The sequence below is a fragment of the Anguilla rostrata genome, chromosome 15 (genome assembly GCF_018555375.3).
Source record: "Anguilla rostrata isolate EN2019 chromosome 15, ASM1855537v3, whole genome shotgun sequence".
NCBI classification, from domain to species: Eukaryota; Metazoa; Chordata; class Actinopteri; order Anguilliformes; family Anguillidae; genus Anguilla; species Anguilla rostrata.
Window position 1 is genome coordinate 10,483,855 of NC_057947.1, and position 23,632 is coordinate 10,507,486.

The 23,632-nt window shown below is 46.7% G+C and overlaps 1 protein-coding gene across 1 annotated transcript in view; it reads left to right on the forward strand.

Annotated features, from left to right (window-relative positions):
- Window positions 1-9,837: 9,837 nt before the first annotated feature.
- LOC135240475 (activin receptor type-2A) overlaps window positions 9,838-23,632 on the forward strand; it is a 62,554-nt gene continuing 48,759 nt past the window's right edge. The window contains exon 1 of the mRNA XM_064309963.1: window positions 9,838-11,518. Coding sequence (XP_064166033.1) covers window positions 11,464-11,518 — 55 coding nt within the window. The 5' untranslated portion in view covers window positions 9,838-11,463. The remainder of the gene's footprint in view (window positions 11,519-23,632) is intronic.

Sequence of the window (23,632 nt, forward strand, 5' to 3'; positions counted from 1 at the left end):
GTAGCATGTTTGTAGCCAGTTGTAGCATGCATGTATCTAGCTGTAGCATGTTTGTAGCCAGTTGTAGCATGCATGTAGCCAGATGCCACGGCTTCAGATGGATCAGAGGGACGACTCATCCCGGAGGAGGCAGAGAATACACCACCTACTATAACCCCCTCTACCATACTTACCTGCTCATTGCTGAGGAACTCCGAGCTCTCAACCATAACCTTGGCAACCGCTGTAATGATCTATGACCACAGCCCATACGAAATTAATGATGCAACTGTGATGTAATTAAGAATCATATATATATTGCGCCATTGTGTAATGTAAATCCACATATTATACTACATTACAGTGTACATTACAGTAACCTGATGGATGCAATGATATAGTCAGCTATGCTATTTGATGTGGAGATAAGGGGTGTATGTGCGTGTGTGTGTGTGTGAGTGTGTGTGTTGTTTTGTGTGTGCATGCATGCGTGCGTGTGTGCCTGCATGTGTGTATGTTGTCTGTGTGTGCGTGTGCGTGAGTGTGTGTTGTTTGTGTGAGTGTCTGTGTGTGTGTTGTTTGTGTGTGTGAGTGTGTATGTGGGCCTGTCCCCGCCCACCTCTGTGCATGTTCTGCGCTGTTGTCAGGTCATTCGAGGACAGCCTTGGCTCTCTCTCTCTCTCTCTGCAGGCGCGCTTGACAGATCCCAGAGCTTTCTGGAGGTATTTTATTACCTGGAGTTGTCAGAAGCGGTCTCAACACGACGGCTGCGTTAGCGCTCAAAGCCCGCCGGCCGCGGCTCGCACCAGAAGAAACGAGCTCCCCGCGCGAGCCTGTCAATCACGCCGCCGTCCCCGGCCCCTCTCCGCCCCAAACAACGAAGACAGCGCCGCTTTTATGTACTACCGGGGTCTGGAGAGGGATCCAAGAGAACAGCGCTCCCTGCGAGTCGACTCGCCGCCTCTGTGACAGCAGAGACGATTGTTTTCACTCGGAGCGCCGCGGAAGAGTAACGGAAAACAATAAGCGAGATGTTTATCGCGCAGCGGCTTTCTTCAGATTCCGGGCGAGCGTGACAGATCGCCACGCAACTCGAGACAGCGTTTCAAGCGCCGAGACGACAAGATGATACAGGTTGCAGCACAAATAAAAAATATGTTTACGAGAAGAGCCCCAATCATGTTTGAATAGGCTACACACGTTTACAAAGAGCTCGGGAGAGATACCAGTCTTTAACAAAAACACTGAAGTGCTTATTTAGATTTTTTAAAATTTATTGTAAGGTGCAGCATTTAGTTCTCCAAATACGTTGGCTCCAGGAGTTTCTTGTTACACGTTATCAAAGTGCCTTACATGCACATTGTCCTTTGGGATGGACACGGCAATATATCTACTTGTATTAACTTGGCAAGCTAAATTATAAATTATAATCCAGCAGCATGTTGAATTGTGATTTAAAAATCTAATGAATAGTATCAGTTTTTCTGAGTTAGGTTTTTGTGCATGTAATCCAGTGACATCTGTGTGTCCTCCATTCAAAGCCCTGATAACATTCCACAGATATATATTAGCACAATATCTGTCGCTGTAATTATTACAGTTCATATTTGGGCCCTACAGTACGTAATCCGGGGGATATAACACGGCATCAAACAGCACTGGCAGATTAATGTGAACCAGATCATCCCTTTGTATGAACTCACAGAGCCAACTTGTGTGCTTACACTTGTACTTGTGCTAGGACTGAACTGGACGCCAGTGGCAAGCGTTGTACCCAGTCATTTAATAGTATGGTAGCTGCCCCCAAGACACGCCTTTCACTCTTGCATCATCCTTTCATCCGGGCTGCGTGCTCGCCTGACCACAAGCAGTAAAACATTAGAGACATTACCAAAAAAAAAAGAAAATCTTGTTAAATTCAGTCAGATATCTGCAGCTGTTTACATTACAAAGGAGGCATAGGATGAAATTCTCTCCTTTAGGGAGGGGGGGGGGCATGGTGGGTCTGCATTTGACATTATTTGAACTGCGCTGTCCGCCGTTCGGGTGGTTGTTTTCCCACGTGCCCCAGCGTTCTACCTGCGGCACGGTCTCGGCCGCGGTGGGAAGCGTTTCGGCGCCCCGCGGCTCAGAGGCGCGCTCAAAGGAGGCGCTGGCGAACGCAGAACGGGAACACAAAGGCAGATGGTTCGGAACAGGCCGTGTTGCAAATGCAAGGAGAACAGCGAGGAACGGCGTGTACTGTTTCGGGTTTTAAATAAATCTCTTCTTCTCGCGGTCTACCAGCAGGCAATTGGTCTCCAGGGGAAAGTCTCGCGCTGCTCCGCTGGAGAACAAAGCGCCTCGTGCGTCGGAAGCGACGCGCGCCTCTCTCTGTTCGCGAGCTCCGTCTCATCCGCGCTGTGCAAACCGCTCGTCCCCGCGCCGCTTCTACCTGGCCGCGGTCCGCCACCGTAATCATTCACGAGGGTGAGCCTGGGCAGGCATTGAAATCAGCAAGAAACGTTGTTTTATCGTGTACAAATCAGTGAAGTGTTCTACCGGTAATGTGCCGTTCCCCCACAGTGGATTGGCTACAAATCACGATTCAATCTATAGCAGCTTAAAGAAGGGGGTAAGTGCATTACGGAGTCTGGCGTGCGTTCCCTCGAGGCCTTGCCCAGCCAGCAGCGTGAGTAATCCCATTGTATAGAACCTGATATCGCGGGGGTTTCCTGTTACAGGTTTAGAATGGAGTCGAACCCGAGGCAATGCAGGTGCTAGATAAATCAACTCAATGAATTCAGCTCTTCTGAACCGGCCTCAACGTCTGTAAGCACGGCACCTCAGACACCCTGAAGCGCTGGAGCCAGTGTTGTGCACCCTGGACAGCGAAAGCTGAGTGTCTGTCAGGTTTTTTTTTTTTTTTTTTTTCTATCAGTTGTTATCCTGACGGAAGAAACTTTCAAAGAGGGCGTGATGATGTCATCTGGGCATGCACAGTCCTCAGAGGCTGTGAAGCAGCAGCAGATAGAGGCTCCAGCTGTCATTTCACACCTGTAATCCTGTGTAATCCTCGTCCTTTTGACATGAAAGCAGTAATCATTCTCTTAGGGCACTCAGCTTCAATTAGTGTCTGTTTGAGGGGAACGAGGACACGGCCTCCTACCTCTCTCTGCTTACAGTGCGCAGTTTCACAACACTCTCACGACATCCAGGCAGTTTAAAATGCATAAAGATTATTTAGATCATTTAACATTCACAGTGTTTGCTTGTAACCACAGACATGTTGGCGAAGAGACATTTGTTTTTTTTTTTCGGTGTTCTGCATTATAGCGTATTTTTAGCTCATAAAACGTGTAGAGGTTTTTTTTTAATCGTATCTGTTTAAGGACAAAGAACTGAGAAACATGTCTCAAAATATCCCCATATGCTAAATTATAATTAAACATAGAGGTTAGTGGAGGTGCACAGGAAAATGTTCGTGTCAAACCGAGTTACGGATTGGGCTTGTATGTTGAGTTGGACTCTACTTATTGGGCCGATATGTACTCTGATAGAGTTGAATTAACACTGGAAATTTTACTGTGTTGATGTGAACCTGCTTGAATTGCTGTTTCCTGACAGTTATGCAGGATTAAAGAAAACCACTGCCACACAGGAATTCTGATTATGAATGCATGCACTGGTAATTTAATTTTCAGGTAGGCCCAATGGAAAGCAATGACAATTACTCTTTAACAGCGAGCCCCAGCGATGTGACTATACCATTTTCCTCAAGGTGAAAAGAATAATTATTTGGTCAAGAGGGACATTACTTACTATTAATGATAACTTATGATTAAACATTTTACGTGCTGGAGGAGAGCATTAAGTGTTGCTTGTTGGCAGTGTTTTCTTGTTTGTGCTGCTCACAGTTACATCGTAGGTAGTTTTGTTTAGCTCAGGAAACACTTAATGTGGTCAGCCAAGGAAGAAAGGGTACATACTGCTATGTGCCAGCCTCACCTTTAAACTGGTTTAAGAACAGACTATAGTGTGATTTACTGGTGGCAAAGCCAGGGCTTGAGTAATACAGGAGACCCACAGGACACCAAGGTTATAATATATGTGTGTGTTGGGGGGAGGGGGGGTGCTTGTGCTCCTGTATCGCTCATCCTGTAAAGGCATGGTTGTACTGAATGGATCGACCCCACTGGTCTGGTATGGATTCCAGATTGCAGCAGTGTCAACAGTACACCACACACACTGAACACTGTGCTGAGGGGGCCTACAGTGCACCACACACACTGAACACTGTACTGAGGGGGCCTACAGTGCACCACACACACTGAACACTGTACTGAGGGGGCCTACAGTGCACCACACAAACTGAACACTGTACTGAGGGGGCCTACAGTGCACCACACAAACTGAACACTGTACTGAGGGGGCCTACAGTGCACCACACACACTGAACACTGTGCTGAGGGGGCCTACAGTGCACCACACACACTGAACACTGTGCAGAGGGGGCCGAGAGTGCACCACACACACTGAACACTGTGCTGAGGGGGCCTACAGTGCACCACACACACTGAACACTGAACTGAGGGGGCCTACAGTGCACCACACAAACTGAACACTGTACTGAGGGGGCCTACAGTGCACCACACACACTGAACACTGTGCAGAGGGGGCCGAGAGTGCACCACACACACTGAACACTGTACTGAGGGGGACCTACAGTGCACCACATACACTGAACACTGAACTGAGGGGGCCTACAGTGCACCACACAAACTGAACACTGTACTGAGGGGGCCTACAGTGCACCACACAAACTGAACACTGTACTGAGGGGGCCTACAGTGCACCACACACACTGAACACTGTGCTGAGGGGGCCTACAGTGCACCACACACACTGAACACTGTGCAGAGGGGGCCGAGAGTGCACCACACACACTGAACACTGTGCTGAGGGGGCCTACAGTGCACCACACACACTGAACACTGAACTGAGGGGGCCTACAGTGCACCACACAAACTGAACACTGTACTGAGGGGGCCTACAGTGCACCACACACACTGAACACTGTGCAGAGGGGGCCGAGAGTGCACCACACACACTGAACACTGTGCTGAGGGGGCCTACAGTGCACCACACACACTGAACACTGTGCAGAGGGGGCCTACAGGTTAACCTTGTGAGCGTGACAGACAGCCACACGTTTGCTCACTCAAGGACGAGGAGTGACAGGGAGAGAGGACACAGCTCAGCAGATGCATCGCCTGCCTCCTGACATCTGTCCCACAGAGCTTACGCGCACTTTGAAATCCATCTCGATAATCTTGTGTACTTTTCTAACTTTGATTAAAAGTTAATGAGCGCACCAAGGGCACGCCATGAGCAGAATATTTGGAAGCTGTGGAGTTATTATGTTTGACCTACAACCAAATGTTCGGTGACTTGTGCAGAGTAGCTGAGGTGGTAGGGCTGCTCTGGTGTGTGTGTGCGCATGTGCGTGTGCATGTGTGTGTGTGTGTGTGTGTGTACACGTGTGCATGTGTGTGTGCACCATGAGTGTGTGTGCATGTGTGTGTGCACCATGAGTGTGTGTGCCTACCTGCCTGCATGTACACCACAAATGCAATGAAAACACCAGTCCTCTGTATATGAACGAGGTATTTGCTCTGTGATTGGGTGACAAGAACCAAGGCCTTCCTTTGAATCAAAACAGTCAAGGGTGTGGAGCTGGGGCTAAACTTTCAGGATTTTGGGTCCGCAGACAGCGCCCCTGCAGGACAGAAAATTAACTGCAGCAGTAGGTTTTAGCAAGATGCCTTGTTTATACTGTCCTATAAAAGCCAATATGATAAATTAAAGAATAAATGCAGTTTGCCTAGTGACACTGTGAGAACAGCACAGCCTTGGTTTTCACTATAAATCTTTAGAACAAATTCAGTTTCGCACATACAATATGTTATTTTACCTACATTGAACAGATTCAGTTTTGTGGGGTACATTGCTGTCACCAGAATGCGAAACTGTGTCTTCCATAAGCTGGTCAATTTTTGCCGCCCCACTAACATGCTGCTATCATTTTTTCGCACATTTTCTGGTGCTGTGCCGTCCTTTAGCCGATTACCATCATTTGCATGAAACTATATTTGCCTCAGGCAAGCTGACAGTATGGTACAGAGAAGTATGTCAGAGTGGAGAGAAACCACAACTGATGCACACAATACATATAAGTTGCTTTGTTTCAATCCACTGTACGCCACAACTGTAGCGTAATATAAATAACCTACACTGAACATACAACCTGTGTGTTATCCTGTACACCAGAGGTGGGCAATGATGGCCGTACCTCTTTCTGGTTTTCATGCTAACTTGTGGCTTTAATTACTTAACTAGCCGAAACGTTTCACCATCTGACACTGTAGCTGCATGTATTGATAAGAGCATGAATGCAGCCAAAGACTGTTCTTGTGTCCCAAAATAAAACCGCTTACTGTCGCCTAATCGACCAGTAAACCAGTGATGGTGTATACAACCAATTAGCTCATTTAGCTAAAGTAATTGGTAGAAATAAAAACCGGAATTGCCCACCCCTGATGTACACAGTGAGTACAGAAGGCAGTGCCCTGGTGCTTATTAAAACAGGTTGAGACCTACACATTAGCAATATGGCTGCTTTGCTTTTTATTTGCTCCAAAAATAATCATATCTGGCCTTTAGGAATGGTTTAACTGTCTGTTAGCATATCATGCAGGCATACGTAGGATGGTTTGGAGTCCTTGTGAATTTTATGGGGTCCCAATGATTTGTCTCATCCATCAAAGCCAACCACCATCATCCACTGAAAACCTCACACACCCTCAGCTTTTTCAGGAGGACCTCAGGCGGTGCTTTCAGTGAACCAGCTCATAAACAAATCGGTAATGGATTAGCAGTAACCAATCTGCCCTCATTGTCACTTGCATAGAGTGTGTGGTTTATGAATGTTCCTTCCGCACTTACATGCTGCCAGTGACTGACCAAAAAAAACATTTTGTTTGTGAGCTGACTGTGTCAATTTGATAAACAGTCATGCTAGGCTTCTGAGATAATAGAAAGCATTTGAAATGCAAGCCATCGGCTTCCAAATGACTCACTCCCATCAAAACTACCGTAGGGCAATTATACTCTTTCTGAAACCAAGGATTCATATGAAAGCTATTAGATATAGAGAGGGTCATCCTTCTTATCACCCTTAATGAAAGCAATTACCATTCAAACATAATTATTTTCAATCATTGTTGGAATTAGTTTTTATGCAATTATTTGCTTATTTGTTGCATTTAAGAGCGCTAATCCAGAGCTTTGCGGCAAAATGTAGCATTTCTAAATGGTCAAGGGCTGTTAGTCTTCCAATGGGACATAGTCTTGACAGGAAACGGAAAAACATGATGATTGACTTCAGCACTTTGATTTTATTTACTTATTTATTTATTTATTTATTTATTCACATTTGTGGAAAGCCCATGCAGACTACATGCCCACAACCCATAAAGGATAATCCAAAGAGAGGAATTTGAAACATACAAGTGGAAGCAAAAGTATATTCTCTGATCAGTATATATTTTGCCATGGATGAGCCCCGTGGTTTTGGATCGAATCTGGATCGTGCCAGTGCCGACTGTGGCCGGTAGCTCCACTGGGCAATGTGCAGTTGGTGATTGCGTAGCCCAGGGTATGTAATGGTTCTGTTAGGAATCTGCATTTCATCGCTCGCTAGCGACCCCTGCTTGTCAATCAGGTGCCCATGGACTAAGTGCCTACTGCGGCATGTGAAAGGTCTTCCTCCGACTCCACTCTGTGCAAGCTTGCCGGTTAACTTAATTTTGCACAGCTGAAAATCAGGGGACTTAACACAAACAGCTGTTTCTGTAAAATGGTAAAACATATCCACATGTAAATACCACGAAATAAATGCTGATTGTCTGTACTTTTGTCTCATATTTATTATATTTTGATCTCAGATCTAAATGCCTTAATTATATAGCAAAGATAGCATTTTACTCTACCTTTACAGTACTTTTGGAGGGCACTGCAGCTTGCATATACTGCTAACTGCCCTTGATCTTAATATGATTCACATGAGCAGCTGCCTTCGTACCTCGTTCTGCTTTTGATGTGGTCTTTCTGTCATTTCGTCCAACCCCTGTATGTCACCAGTTGACATTGTAAATTGACTATTGGCAGCTTATAGTGTAACATTTACAAGAAACACACACATTACAAAAATAAGTTTTCACAGGTTTACCGGCAGGCATCCGTACATTCTCGCTCGTACAATTTCACAATGCCAAGAGGTTATTGCTATAAAGATCCATAGCATATTTCGAATATAATAAAATTTGACGCATGACTCAATGACAACTAACACTTTTGAGTATTTTCTTCGCATTCAGATTATTCATACAAAATGATGAAACCGTAAGCATGTGTGTTGCCTAGGCAAAAACATGTTGGACTTATTACAGTTTTCAAAGTGTTTTTATAAAATGAAATGACTCCATGCCTTTTAATGCGTTCAGCACACTAACATTTGCCTGTCTTTAAAAGTAGCGCTGGTATCAAGTAAAAAAATCACTCAAGATTGAGATTTATTTAGTCAACAGAGCATTTGGTCATTTTCTGAGTCAGACTGAAGACGCACCTCTACAGACTTCATCTAGGTGACCTCAACCCTGTATATCTCAAAATAAACTATAACATTTTTGAAAAAACTTTTTAATAAAAATGACAAAATTTTAAGTAAGTAAAACTTACATTTCTGAGTCAGACTGAAGACGCACCTCTACAGACTTCATCTAGGTGACCTCAACCCTGTATATCTCAAAATAAACTATAACATTTTTGAAAAAACTTTTTAATAAAAATGACAAAATTTAAAGTAAGTAAAACTTGTCACGCTTTGCAATGCATTTTGGTTTTGAGTTCATGTAAAAAAAGGATCAAACCTTGGAGGCATATAAATGTACTTATCATTTTAAAATGAAATGAAAGATCTGTTGACATTGAATTCAACATTAAAAAAAATCAACATCTTGATAGAAATATGTAATGTAAAACTGTGCTTTACCGAAGGTCGCAGGTTTGAGTCCGATGTAAGACACTGCGTTACCTTGGAGGACTTAAACCTGCATGCTTCGATATAATCAGCTGTAAATGATAAATGTAAAAATTGCTTGTAAAGTTGTTAAGTCTCTGATAAGCTATTAATCCTGTAAATAATGTAATACATCTATCACAAGAATCTGGAGAAGGAGCAGGTGGAGACTTTTTTGTAGTCTTGGCTTGCACAGCAGCACTTTCATAGACACGGATTTCTGTATCACCATCTTCTGTGTACACCATCGGAGGCAGAAACGAATGAATAATTTATGCAACTGCTCAATCTGGAATTATGCTTGAATCTAAACACTCAGTTTGTATCACAGCTAATCATTCAATAGCAGAAATCTGTCTTTTCTTGAGTGTGTGCTGATAAACCGCATAATCTTAAAACTGTGATAAGACAAACATCCTATCAATCATTCCGAACGAAAGGAGTTGCTCTCTGTTGCTTTCCTCTGCGAAAACAACACAACCTCGTCGATAATCGTCCTTGACGCTTCAGAAGTGTGGTTTCCACCAATAGAAGGATTGTGCGGGGAGATAATCAACCAATTATCTCACCGAGTGAATACAACAAGCAGGGCATAATCTTGTGGGGGATTGGTTGGGTTTCGGAGTCCTTTGGCAATTGGTGTGGCATTCCTCTATTTTTATTGGACACGCGGAGATGTCTATCAGTTGTAATTTGCCGTGCAGAAGTACTGCTGGTGACGCGAAAAGAGTGGGGAAAAAACAAAAACAATCAGTGCTGGCCGCCATCTTGAATTCAGTCTACTCACTGAATGAGAGGGAAACGACTGGAGGAAGATCGTTGGTCAAGGAGACCCATGACAGCTGGAGGTTTTAAGCGAAATACAGTCGAAAGCCTAAATTAATACCAATCGAAAGGCAGCTGTTTTAATCACTCTTGGCTACCGCGAAACGTTGTGCGCTTCGACAGTGAAGTTATTTTGTAACCTAACGTTAGGTTTGAACTTGTCGCCCCGATCGGGTCCTACCCGCAGTTAGCTTAACTTATCCAGCTGGCTTCTTTCACACAACCAGGCTGGCGAAGGCAGCAACGTCACTCGTCGTTTTTTAGCAAAATATGTATAAAAACAAGTATTGTTTTTTTTACATGCTGCAACGCGGTGGATCTGTCATGTTGGTTGTCTGACGTCTGGAGAAGAATACAGTTGAATAAGGATCTTAATTTGCGGTGTATTTTTAAACCATTGCTGACTGATAAAGTTCAGCTTCCCGTGTGGAGAAGAGCCTTTGGAAATCTGGACCGTACTTCTGACTTGGCAAACATTAGCTGAATGGAGGTTGTTTCATCTTCAGCCTTTTTGGATTTAACACTCGAATAGAACGATTTTGCTACATAATGGTCTGAGAGTAAATAAACAGTGTTGCTTTACTGTATCGCCACGAGTTGCTGTTTGGAAAGTTCAAATGGCATTGCTGCTGCTTGCTTGCTAATGTAAATGATATGAATCGATGCAGAATTTGGTGATAATGCAAATCCTAAATATGTCACCGCTCCCGGACTGTGCGATGCCGTGTTTCTCTACCTCTATATTACTGCAAATAATCAGCAATTAACTTTAAAAAAACAACCTTGAGCAGGCGGAGCTGCTTCGCTATCCAAGCCAAGGCTATTGATCTTTGGTGTAGCCAACTAACGTTAGTTATCTGCAAAGATAATTGCTAGTTAAGTTATCTGAAGCGTTGTAGATAGCTAATAGTTAAATTGCTAACATTAAGTGTTAAATGATTTTCAGCACCAGCAGTAAGGTGATATGCTGGCTAATATGAAAGCTGGCTAAGTTATCTATCAACAAGCAAGCTTGCGGTAATATATTTTTTTCTGAGCTACACTATTAACTATTAACACTAGCGAGTGCTATCTATTTCTGCCAAGTATCCGCTGTGATTTTTCACCGTTGGATCCCTCCGATGTTTAGCTTGCTAGCTGGCTTATTCCTTCTCTAAAAACTGGGTTGGTAGCCAGAAAACAGTATATCTGACGAAGTTAGCTAGGCAGATGCAAGTGAAGAACATACAAGCCCAATGACACGTTTTTCGAGTTCGGTACGATAAATATAGGAGCCGGGAACGGGGCCTTTTCCAGCAAAGATCTGGGATTTTCCAGCGTTGAACTACATGTCAGTTTTATTTGCAATGAGTTCGTTTGATTTTTCTTCTTGACGGACATTTAAAGCAAGCCAAATTAACAGTAAGCTTGAAAGAATGTGTCTATTTCACAAATTCAAGTAGCAAAATACACACGGCACAAGAACTGAACACCAGCCCCTTGTTGAACTAAACGAAGCCGAAGGATTTCCTAGAAATAAAGGATTTGTCACTGGATTGACCATGGGAACAGCAACCAAACTAGCCTTTGCCGTGTTCCTCATTTCGTGTTCCTCAGGTGAGTGGCTATCTTGTACACGTCTGTGGTGGTCGAGTTGTTTCAGGTGCAGTGTGTCTTTGTATGCGAATGCTGGCTAAAAACCGCATGTTTATCTTTGTATTAAGCGGAGGTGATGTAAATGTAACGTCTGATTTGCATGGCTCTTATCCAGCAAAACAAAAGGTAACTTAAGCCCGTACCGTTCCGAAAGCCAGCTCCTTACAGTCAGTAGTGCGGGTCATTTCTCGCTATCCCCAACACGAGAGGGGTCGATTTATTGGTTTGTTGACAATGGATCAGCTATGTTGGGCATTGAGTCCCCTGCTGTTCTTTGTTCTACACCGAACTGTAAAAAATGCAGCTAAATTAACTGTATAACCTTGACCGTGGAGCTGAATGAACAGAGTGCTGAAAGGCTAGCCGAATATGTTCAGCACAAGGAGTGTGACCCCACAACACAGCGATAGGGGTAGCCTTACCTTGCCAGCTAGCTAGATAAAAATGGTCTTACGTGGTGTAGCCGTGCGTGCATTTTTATATAAGGGCAGCTTCCAAGCTACATTTATTATGTATACAGCTATGTCAATAATGCATATGTTTTGGGGCTCAGTTTAAGGCTGGTGATAAACGGGCCCGTATCAGTTTTGCTTTTGATCAGTTGGATCGCTATTTTGTCCTCTGTTTTTGACATTTATAATAAACAAACGCAACATCTACTATCAGTGTTTGAGTACTAAAGTTTGACAGCTCGAGAAAGGAATCGATATCGGTGTAACTTGTAGAAGTTGTGCACTGCTTAATACATTTTAAAACAAGGGTTTTTTTTTTTACCAAGAGCTTTAGTATTTTGGTAGATAAAATAAGTTGCCCTGTTAATGGAAATTAAATAATTCCTTACATTTTGACAGTGTAATTGCACGTGTCGTCACTGATTAAGTCAGTTAGGCTGCCCTGCTGTCAGTTGAAAATTAAACTTCGGCTCATTATATAGCAAAAAAGAACCACAAGTGTCACATTCGCCACCCGTAATCACCAAAGAAACGCTTTGTTTTGAAATGTAGATGTAAATATTTGCGTCTTGCGGTCTGTTATTGAATCCGAGCGGATGGTGAATACCATTGCCGTATTGTACATTGGTACACATTGCCTTTCGTTTTGTTTGCGTAGCTGCAAGTGGTAATTAATTTGGCATAGTCGGCAGGAGCACGCTTGGAAATGAATTTGTTTAATGAACCAATACGTTTGGTTCATTTTCCCATCTTTAATGTTCCAAGCCACTTTGGCACAGCGGTGACCTTAAAGATTCGGGCATCACCGTACCCAGTGAATGAAATAAACGTGCACTGGTTAAGACATGCGCATTTGCATTGAAATCTCCTTAGCGCCTATGGTTTTGTGTGTAGCCATGTTGTACTGTTGAGATGCATGCCTCACGTGTTTGTAGATGGAACGAACATCCCTAAAGGTAATCCATAAACTATCATGCAAATCACCAGGCTTCAAGCCCTGTGTGAGCAGTAAGTTTTCCCTTGTTGTTGGATGTGACTGAACTGATCCATTCTTCTTCTGGTTTGCAGTCTCAGGTTTGGTTTGGTTTGATAGATTGCTGAGGGGAATAACTTGCATTAGACATAATGAGGCTTGGACATCTCTCTCTCCCCCCCCCCCCCCCAGAAACCCCCAGGACACTGAGTGATGTTCAGCGGGGAGGGCAGTGGGTTTGGTCTCGGGTCGGGAGAGGGGACGTAGCCGAAAGAGCTGTGTTAGCGCGCGTTAGCGCAGCAGACTGGTGCTGGGAGCGTGCCCAGAACGAGGTTAATCACACTTTCGCTAATCACACAGAGCTTTGCACAAGATCACATTTCCCGAATTTGTGGGCGGGAAGCGGTTTGTTGGTTTTCGTCCCTTTTCGGGACGGGACTGTGCGGCGTGCCGTGGGTTTTCTCGCCACTACCCTGTGGCCCCGCCCACTCGCCCTTCTATTGGCTGTCAGCGTCGACCACCGTTTCCCTTTTTCAGAGGTCGCTGTGCCCAGCGTTGAGCGGGTTAACCCTTTACCGCCCGCCGCTCTCTGGAGAGCCTGCGTGTGCAAGCGGAACGTGGCTTTCGCTAGCGCTGCCGACGGGCGGGCCAGCAGCGGGCCTTAAACGCTTGGACGCCTTCGGCTCCCCGGTCCTCCAGCCAAGCGCGCTTTCAGGCGGGACCGGCGTCTGTCGATGCGTTTAAAATCGAGCAGAGAGAGATGCCCGCGGTTGTCCCCCTCACCTTTGAACAGCCTGTTCCTCAGGCGCTCTTGAGGTGCCATGTAGCCCAGTGTGAGGGGCATTGCAGGTCTGTCCTCAGTGTGTTGCCCTATGAGGTGCCTAATAGGCCATGTGCAGGGCTTGCGGTCTGTCCTCCAGTGTGTGCCTTGCGAGGGTGCTCGTATGGCCAGAGTTGCAGGGGCAATTTGCAGGTCCTGTTCCTCAGTGTGTCGCTCTGTGAGGTGCCATGTAGCCCAGTGTGCAGGGGCATTGCAGGTCTGTTCCTCAGTGTGTTGCCCTATGAGGTGCCCTATAGGCCAGTGTGCAGGGGCATTGCAGGTCTGTTCCTCAGTGTGTTGCCCTATGAGGTGCCCTATACGCCAGTGTGCAGGGGCATTGCAGGTCTGTTCCTCAGTGTGTTGCCCTATGAGGTGCCCTATAGGCCAGTGTGCAGGGGCAGTGCAGGTCTGTTCCTCAGTGTGTTGCCCTATGAGGTGCCCCATAGCCCAGTTTGCAGGGGCATTACAGGGCTGTTCCTCAGTGTGTCGCTCTGTGAGGTGCCCTGTTGCCCAGTGTGCAGGGGCATTAGGGCTGCTGACAGTGGTTGAAATGCTCGGTGCACACAGTCAGAAAGGGTGTGGCCAGCAGAGGACAGCTGGCTGGAGAGCTTGCAGATGTCACAGAATTCAAATTACAGTAATAGAATTACCGTAATTTGCGGCATCTTTTTCTGTTGCCCCTTGGAGAAAGTACGAGTTCACTACGCAGGCTGCATTTCCAGTTTTGGCTTTTAGTTTGAGCGGGCTCTTGCACTGGCATATTAAACAGAGCGAAGCTCTTATGTCATAAAATAAAGCATCTGGAGAAGAGCCAATAAAGCAGGCTCTTAATTTTATTGCGGCTCCTAATTTCAGCGCGAGATTGATGTATAGGCCCGCGGGTTCTTCTCCGCACATTACATTCGGCCCTCTTTACAGCGGACGTGGAGTTTTGCTGACTTAAGTAAAGGCGAATCTGGGAAATCGTGCAGCGTCTTCACTTAGGAAGATAGCTGTCAAGTTAATCCCGTATATGAGCCTTTTCAAAAAAAAAAAAAAAAAAGCTGCGGCAACAGTTGGTCGGTCAGGGTTATCCTTTGAAAGCCGAGTGACAAGTGAGAGGTAATAGCATTAGCCGTGCACTTTGCCCTAGTGTAGGCAGTGGATTACCTCCGAATAGCCCAATAAAGCGTAGCTTCAGCCGGTGCAGCTTTTGAGCGGTTTTATGGCTAGGTTTCACGTACACTTTGTCCGTTGTTGATATTTTGTATGCATCCAGTTTGATTTAATAGGAATGAGACCGTCGCATAAAATGTCCCGTTAGCTTGCGCTGTGGCCCCGGAGCTGTCCGCAGTAGTCCCGGAGTAGTCCGCTATAATCGGCATTCACTTATGGCTAAGGAGCTTGAAAATTGCTACTTGACATTAGCGCAGTTTTTGTGAGATTACATAAAGCACTCGTTGGCGTGGTTAAAAACTCAGCGCACGCTTTGGCCTTTGATTAATATCGGGGAGCGTGGGCGTTTCTTGGTAGCGTGGCCAGCTAAATGGAACTGGACTGAAGAAGAGACGCTCTCGCTGCCGTCTGTGCGCGCGTCCGCCGCTGGTGCTGTGGAATGCTAGCGCTCTTCTCCCGTCACGGGATCGTTACTCAACCTTGCAGCAAGTGTTCCGCGGAGAGTAAAATATGGCCCCTTCTTTTATTTATAGCCCCTTCTGTTTTTCTTCTTCCCTCTTCTGTTCCTTCCACAAAACCTCTGTGCGGCCCGGCCGCGCTCAGTTTCCATACGTTTATTGACGCGCAGAAATGTTTCTTAGTCGCTCTGTGTCCCGGGGTCGTCGAGTCATGTCCCAGGAACATTTATCCGCCATATAGGGTTTGCATCTGAGGATGGCGGTGCCGTGCGCTTTTGCAGAACGGAAATTTTTCAGCCACGAGCTCAAATTCAGCGCATGTTAGGCCTATTCCTTTCCATGATGCCTACTTTTGAGTGAGGTTCATTCCTCTCTCGTTTAGTTTAATCACCAGGCATGGTGTGCAATGTATATCAACTGCTGAACGTAGCCGTAGCTCCCTTGCTCATTGCAGGGCTTGGGGATGCGCTTACCAGCATCTTTTAAACAATCTTCGAATAAGTTAACTTATTTGTCACATTCTTAAAACCTGGATACATTTCTGAAAATTGCCCAGAGCCACCCTCTATTCAACTTGAAAGCCGTATGAACATCTACAGCCTCAATTCACTGATTATGATTGTTTTCTCAAATAAATGCCTCGCTGCTGTTTTGCGTTTTAATTAATACCCACTCCTTGTTGCAATTCTATTCCGTACAAATGCCACCAATGAACACAGATTGCTGTTTATATGGCTTGATACAATATATAAGATTTATCTGATGTTTAGTTGTTTTTTTTAAATAGACCCTTATTCCTGTCGTTGCTTGTTTTATAAACGGTCGTATCTTGAGCGATTTTTCTGAGGTGCGTCACGGCATTACCACAACTCCAGATGACATTCAGCTTGGTTCCATCAGATAACATGTTTGTTTGGAAACCACGTGACCACATGACGCTTTTGAAGCAACAGTTTTTTGATCTGGTATTTTTAGCAACTTTCCAGTCTGTAGATTATGAAAAGGTGTCAAAATGTAGAATACTTCACCAGCCCCCAGATATATTAGTGGATTATTATTATTATTGTTGTTGTTTGTTATAATAATAATAATAATAACAATAGCAACAATACTAAAAATAATCACTACTGTTGTTGTTAATTCTATTGCTATTGTTATTGTTGTTATTATTATTATAATAATTATTATTGGCAGCTCTGAGAACATGGCTGTTAGTCTACATGGAAGCTCATAGACTCATCAAACTTGAGTGGTTTGTGCAGAACCCAGCCAATCACAGGCTCCGGCCATATGGTGCCGGCTGTCCAAACGGTGGCATGGAAGCTAACGGTCGAAGTGTGCCATATTGGATTTTCCACTTGGACTTGAGCTAATTGAACCTTTGAAGGGCACGCAGTGCTTGAAAAATCTCCTTCACGTAATACGCCGTTCGGGAGGACATGTCAATTTCCCTCCTTCACTGCCGAAGTGTCTCGTACGAAGCTGTTTAGGAAAAACTGCTCCTTCAAGGGTCAGTTCAATACAAGCATTCCGTTCTGCTTTTCAGTGGCTAACACAAAATCTATCAACAAATAGCCTTATCTGTGTAGTGTCATCAGCCATGTTTATTTATGGTCCTATTGATGCCATAAATATTGCTTCAGTAAAACAGAAGGACGTTTTGTGCATGTGCATGTAGTGCCATATGATCAGTACAGCACGTCTACTCGAGAGTTCAGAATTTCCTCTGTCAAATGACTTGCACATAATTGAATGTTTTGCCCTCACTTGTTTGCAGTAAGTAATAAGAAATGTTGCTATAGTGACATGGAAATTAAACAGGAATTCTTAAGGAGCATCTATTACCTAGTTCAACTGGCAGCTGAAGGCTGTCAAGATACTAGGTGCTGCTGTTGTGGCTGGCACGTTCTGTTTATAATCCATTTTTCTCAACGTGCTCTTTTCTGTTTGCCGTTGCCTGACTCTGAGAAAGATATCTGTCAATTTGGTGACTCCACGAGTTCAGCTGAAGGAAACTTTGCTCAAGTCAAATTTGCTTCGTGCCAGTTAAGGAGCGTGTAGCACTTCTGGTAAATTACGGAGGAAATTGTGGCTTTTGACAAAAGTAGTGATTTGCTAGCAGTGCTGATGAAAGCTTTCTAATGCCGTAAAAGCCCCCACACTGTGTTCCAGCACATTTCCTGTGCGGTGTTACAGGCCTGAACTAACAGTGGCCACCATTCCATAGCTGGTGCTCATAAATGGGACTCGGAGGTTTGACATAAAGCGAACAGAACCTTTACCCGTATGTGGAGTTCCGGATCAAAGGAGTATTTTCTCTAGAGAGAAAATGAATGGGAGTTTCACATAATGGTCCCTTTCACATTTTTATCTGCACACATTTCTCTCTCATATAGCGCCGGTTCCACTGAATTCCTGGAACTAACAATAAGTCAAATAACTTAAGGAAATTACTCATGAGAACTGGAACAGTAACAACAGTAAAGATATGTACAGCGATGTGCAGTGCTGTCGCTCAGTACGGTCGCTCAGTGCTGTCACTCAGTACTAACGTCCTGTCCTCGTAGAAACATGCTTGACCAATAGGGTGTGACTGAGCGTGAGCGTTGAACTCTGACACGGGCTCGTGCCAGCATACGCCCTCTTTTACAGTATCGGGCTGAACACGTTACAGGGAGCCCTTTCAAGTGCGAGGAGCTGCCTTCCCCGACAGGACCGCACAGCGATGAGTCAAACGCTTCACCTCGCACGCTGCAGACATCCTGCGCCGCTTCCTGGAACGCCAAATGTCAGCCAGCTCCGCGTTTTACCGCCTCGAAACCCAACGACTCAGCCCCACCACGGTTTCCCCTCCGTAAATCTCGACCGTGCGAATACCGCCTTTCTTTTTTGCCGGGAAGCACCACGCTCTTCCGTCCTTCGCCGCCGCGGAGACGGTTGTCATCGTCACAGCAGCGTTTGCGCTCCAGCGAGCCCTCTGTGAGCGGCAGGCACATCTTGTCCCCCGGCTCGCTGTTTGGGCACATTTCAGGTTACCCGGATTGTGTTTTGTGAGGAGGTCTCTCCAATTACCTGTCTCGTACTCTCACTCTCTCCCCCCCTCACCCTCTCTTCCCCTCTGCCCCCCCTCTCTCTCTCTCCCTCTCTCCCCCTCGCAATCTCTTTCCCCTCCCTCTCTCTCCCTCCCCTCACCCTCTCTTCCCCTCTCCCTCCCTTCACCCTCTCTTCCCACCTCCCCTCTCTCTCTCTCTCTCCCTCCCTCTCTCTATCCCCCTCTCTCCGTCCTTTCCTCTTCCACTCTCCTTCCCCTCTCTCTGGCTGCCAGTAGCTGCACTGCGTGGGGATGCACTGGGCTGAGGCCGTAGACCCGGCTGAGGCGAAGAGCTTCTCCCTCAGCGTGTCCTGTGCGTAAACTCCCTGCCTGTCCCTCTCAAACCGAGCAGCCTGCCCTGCCTGTCCCTCTCAAACTGAGCAGCCTGCCCTGCGTGTCCCTCTCAAACTGAGCAGCCTGCCCTGCGTGTCCCTCTCAACTGAGCAGCCTGCCCTGGTGTCCCTCTCAAACTGAGCAGCCTGCCCTGTGTGTCCCTCTCACACTGAGCAGCCTGCCCTGTGTGTCCCTCTCAAACTGAGCAGCCTGCCCTGTGTGTCCCTCTCACACTGAGCAGCCTGCCCTGTGTGTCCCTCTCAAACTGAGCAGCCTGCCCTGTGTGTCCCTCTCAAACTGAGCAGCCTGCCCTGTGTGTCCCTCTCAAACTGAGCAGCCTGCCCTGTGTGTCCCTCTCACACTGAGCAGCCTGCCCTGTGTGTCCCTCTCACACTGAGCAGCCTGCCCTGTGTGTCCCTCTCAACGGAGCAGCCTGCCCTGTGTGTCCCTCTCAAACCGAGCAGCCTGCCCTGCCTGTCCCTCTCAAACTGAGCAGCCTGCCCTGCGTGTCCCTCTCAAACTGAGCAGCCTGCCCTGTGTGTCCCTCTCAAACTGAGCAGCCTGCCCTGTGTGTCCCTCTCAAACTGAGCAGCCTGCCCTGTGTGTCCCTCTCAAACTGAGCAGCCTGCCCTGTGTGTCCCTCTCAAACTGAGCAGCCTGCCCTGCGTGTCCCTCTCAAACTGAGCAGCCTGCCCTGCGTGTCCCTCTCAAACTGAGCAGTGTGTGCGGTGATGACCTCATTAGCTGCAGGGCCAGTGGGGGTGACCGGCAGGGAGGTGGGGGCGATGTTTCCCGCGGTCACGCTCGCCAGGATTAGCACAGGCTCGCGCGGGAGCTCCTGCGCCTGCGAGAGCGTGCGGGAACCGTCCCAGGATGCCGTTCTGCCCTGCGGACGAGACGCAGCCACCGGGCCTGTGCTGCTTTCTGCCGCTGTGCGGCTGCACGTGTGTGGGAATGTGGGGGGGAAAGGACTGGGCCCCACCAGGAACAGGGTGTCCGAGTCTGAGAGGGAGGGAGGGAGGGAGGGGGAGAGGGAGAGGGAGAAAGAGTGAGGGAAGGAGAGGAAGAGACAGAGAGAGGGATAGAGGGAGAGAAAGGGAAGGAGTGGGAGAGGGGGAGAGGGTGAGAGATAGGGATGGAGGAAGGGAAGGAAGGAAAGAGAGAGAAGGGCAGAGGGAAGGAGAGGGAGAGAGAGAGGAGGGTTTGTAGAATGTATTATAAGTACAAGTTTCTTGAAAGTATTCTGGGTTTTAAATGAAAATAAAATGTATATTGAACCAGATATAATAAAGTAAAACCAACTGTGTTACATTTTGGTCTTGCACATGTTTAATATCCAGATTCAGAGATGCCTAATTCTTAAAGGAATTGTCCAGTCCTTTGAGAAATTTGCCTACTTGTAGATAGACGATAAGACCGATAAGATGATTACATCATCAATTTCATCCCTGTCGACCCAGAAAAAATTTATTAGACGATATGAGCTGCATGCTCTCTGTGTTAGCTCTGTCAATGGCTGCAGATAAAAACAACTTTAGCTCCATAGAATAACAGAAATACACCTTCCATCATCTCCTAAGCTGGACAGTCACTTATTTAAAATAAGTGAGTGTACTGTTTCATCGCTTTCATAAGGTCAGTGTAAATTGGCCTTTTGAAGTGCCAGTCATGAAGCGCCTCTGTGCTCTTTGCGCTGGACGGGAATGTCCTCGTGTGTTTCGGGGAGGGCATTGGGGAATGTGTCACGCCGAAGCATTCGCATGGCTAAACGAGGCGTTATATTTAAACGCTACAGGAACCCGGCCAACGTGAACTCGGTCACCCTGCACGGCCCCCGTTGGCGGTTGGCGGTTGTTGGCAGGCTAGCGCGGCGCGCGCTAATGTGAATAATATGAAAATAAGACGAGAGCGCGGCTCCTTATTACGTTCAGCGGAACTCGTGCGGGAGCGTGAAAATTAAACGAACCTCGAACGACCGTAACTTGGGAGAAATTTAAAAAACAAGAAACCCGAAAACTCTAAGCAAGAAGAATGTGCTGTGAGGCTGGTGAGAGGTTACGTTTGCTTCTGGAGACCTCCGATAATGAGCATGCAGGCGCCATTATACCGCACCTATTATAGGTGTCGCTTCTCAGCCTAGTTTTAGTGCGTGCTATTTTTACCCCCTTAGTTAAGCGTCACCTTTTTTTAACACGTGAACAATTCTTTATTCACTTGTGGATATTTCTAGAACATAAGAACAAGCGGCGTTCAACTTTTGGCTTCTTTCCCTTTTAATTGCGCTGGTCGTGCTGTGTGTTTGACTGCTCTGTTGGCATGTAATTTATTTTAACATGAGCAGCCTTGGTGTAATTAGAATTGTAGATTATATCCAGCGTTTGTAGGTGCTGCTTCACACAGCGATGGGTGCAGTTAAAATGAAACGCCTATGGTACCGTGGAGCAGAAACGTCTGTGGTACCGTGGAGCAGACGAGTCTATGGTACCGTGGAGCAGACGAGTCTATGGTACCGTGGAGCAGAAGCGCCTATGGTACCGTGGAGCAGAAACGTCTGTGGTACCGTGGAGCAGAAGCGTCTGTGGTACCGTGGAGCAGACGAGTCTATGGTACCGTGGAGCAGACGAGTCTATGGTACCGTGGAGCAGAAGCGCCTATGGTACCGTGGAGCAGAAGCGCTGTGGTACCGTGGAGCATATGTGTCTGTGGTATCGTGGAGCCGATGTGTCTTTGGTACCATAGAGAAAAAGCATCTATGGTATCGTGGAGCAGAAGCAGCTATGGTACTGTGAAGCAGAAGTGTCTATGGTACCGTGGAGCAGACGAGTCTATGGTACTGTGGAGCAGAAGCGTCTATGGTATCGTGGAACAGAAGCGTCTGTGGTACCGTGGAGCAGAAGCGCCTGTGGTACCGTTGAGCAGAAGCGTCTATGGTTTCGTGGAGCAGAAGCGCCTGTGGTACCGTGGAGCAGAAGCGCTGTGGTATCGTGGAACAGAAGCATCTGTGGTACCGTGGAGCAGAAGCGCCTGTGGTACCGTTGAGCAGAAGCGTCTATGGTATCGTGGAGCAGAAGCAGCTATGGTACCGTGGAGCAGAAGCGTCTATGGCAGGGATCATAACTCTGGCCCTCAAATCCAAATCCAGCCCTGGTTTTCTTTTCTCCCGGGTAATTACTGCTACTGATTGGCCGGACTGTCTTCACACGTGACTCCCAGGCAAAGGGAGGGTGGAAAACCAGCAGTTCTCGGCCCTCGAGGACCGTGAGTTGCTGATCCCTGGTCTGTGGTACCATAGGTCCTCTTTTCCCTCTGTTGGTAATTCATATTAATCGCAGACTGTGGCTTCCTGATCTGCTTGGAGTTGCAGTGATAACTGCAGTAACCTTGTGGAGAATGTAGGCTAAACCCGTATAAAAGCAGACCTGTGTTTAACTGCAGTTTGTTGCATTCTCTGGCTCTGGCTGAAATGGACCTTTCTTCTCTGAAGTCCAAGGGCTTCATTTATCTATTGCGCACGAGAGAGAATGGTTTTCTTTTTCTTCTCTCCACAGATCTGTAGAAGTCTTAGCGCGTTGAAAGGAGTAGTTCTGACCCTGCGGACTCGCGTCACTGAGTGCTCTTCAGTCTTCCGCGTAAACGCCGTCAGTTTCGGCGCAGGCGGCTGCGAAACCCGAATGAAAAGGTTTTCTGAATCGAATTCAGGGGCGAAACGTGTGAAGCTTAAAAAAAAAAAAATTTCACTTCCTTTGCGGTGGTGTTTTGAACCGCCACGTGCCAAAATGACACACAGTTTTATTTTGGCTTGGGAGAAGAGCTGCGTGGAGCGCGGGCGGGTGCTTGTGTTGTCATACACACTCCTGCAATTAGTCTTAGTCTCATTCTCTCTGCTACTGGCACACACTCCTGCAGTTAGTCTTAGCCTAATTCTCTCTGCTACTGACACACACTCCTGCAGTTAGTCTTAGCCTAATTCTTTCTCCTACTGACACACACTCCTGCAGTTAGTCTTAGCCTAATTCTCTCTGCTACTGACACACACTCCTGCAGTTAGTCTTAGCCTAATTCTCTCTGCTACTGACACACACTCCTGCAGTTAGTCTTAGCCTAATTCTCTCTCCTACTGACACACACTCCTGCAGTTAGTCTTAGCCTAATTCTTTCTGCCACTGACACACCACTCTCTGACACACACTCCTGCAGTCTTAGCCTATCACAATGTCACCAGAGAAGACACTCAGCACCTGGTGATGTCTATGGGTTACAGACTTCAAGCAGTCATTGCATGCAGAGGATATATGATAGAGTACCGAACATGGCAACTTTCATTTACATCTATGTCCCAACCATTATGGTGCCCTGAAATGGGGAGGCTATGTAAAAAATAAAAATAAAAAGTGCTGTAATTTCTTCATGGTGAAACCAAAGTGTATAAAAATACCCTGAAATAAAAGCTGAGAATGTGCACTTTAGCCACATGTGAATTGTTTCATTATCACAATTGAATGTAAAGAATGTGGCGTACATAGCCAGATCAAGAAAAAAAAAAACTACCCAAGTATTACGGAGCTCACTCTGCACGATGCCTCGGTTCGTCCTGAACTGGAGCGCCAGACGCTCAGACGGGAGGCACAGAGGGCCGTACGCACGAGCCGATTTGAGACGCAAGACGACGTCGGCCTCCCGAACGCGCTGGGCTCACGCAGGGGTCGCGACCCCTGTGACCCGCGGCTCCCCTGGGCTGAACCGGTCGACGGGGGCGGTGTAATCGACCCTCCCTCCCTCCTGCCCGCGGCCCT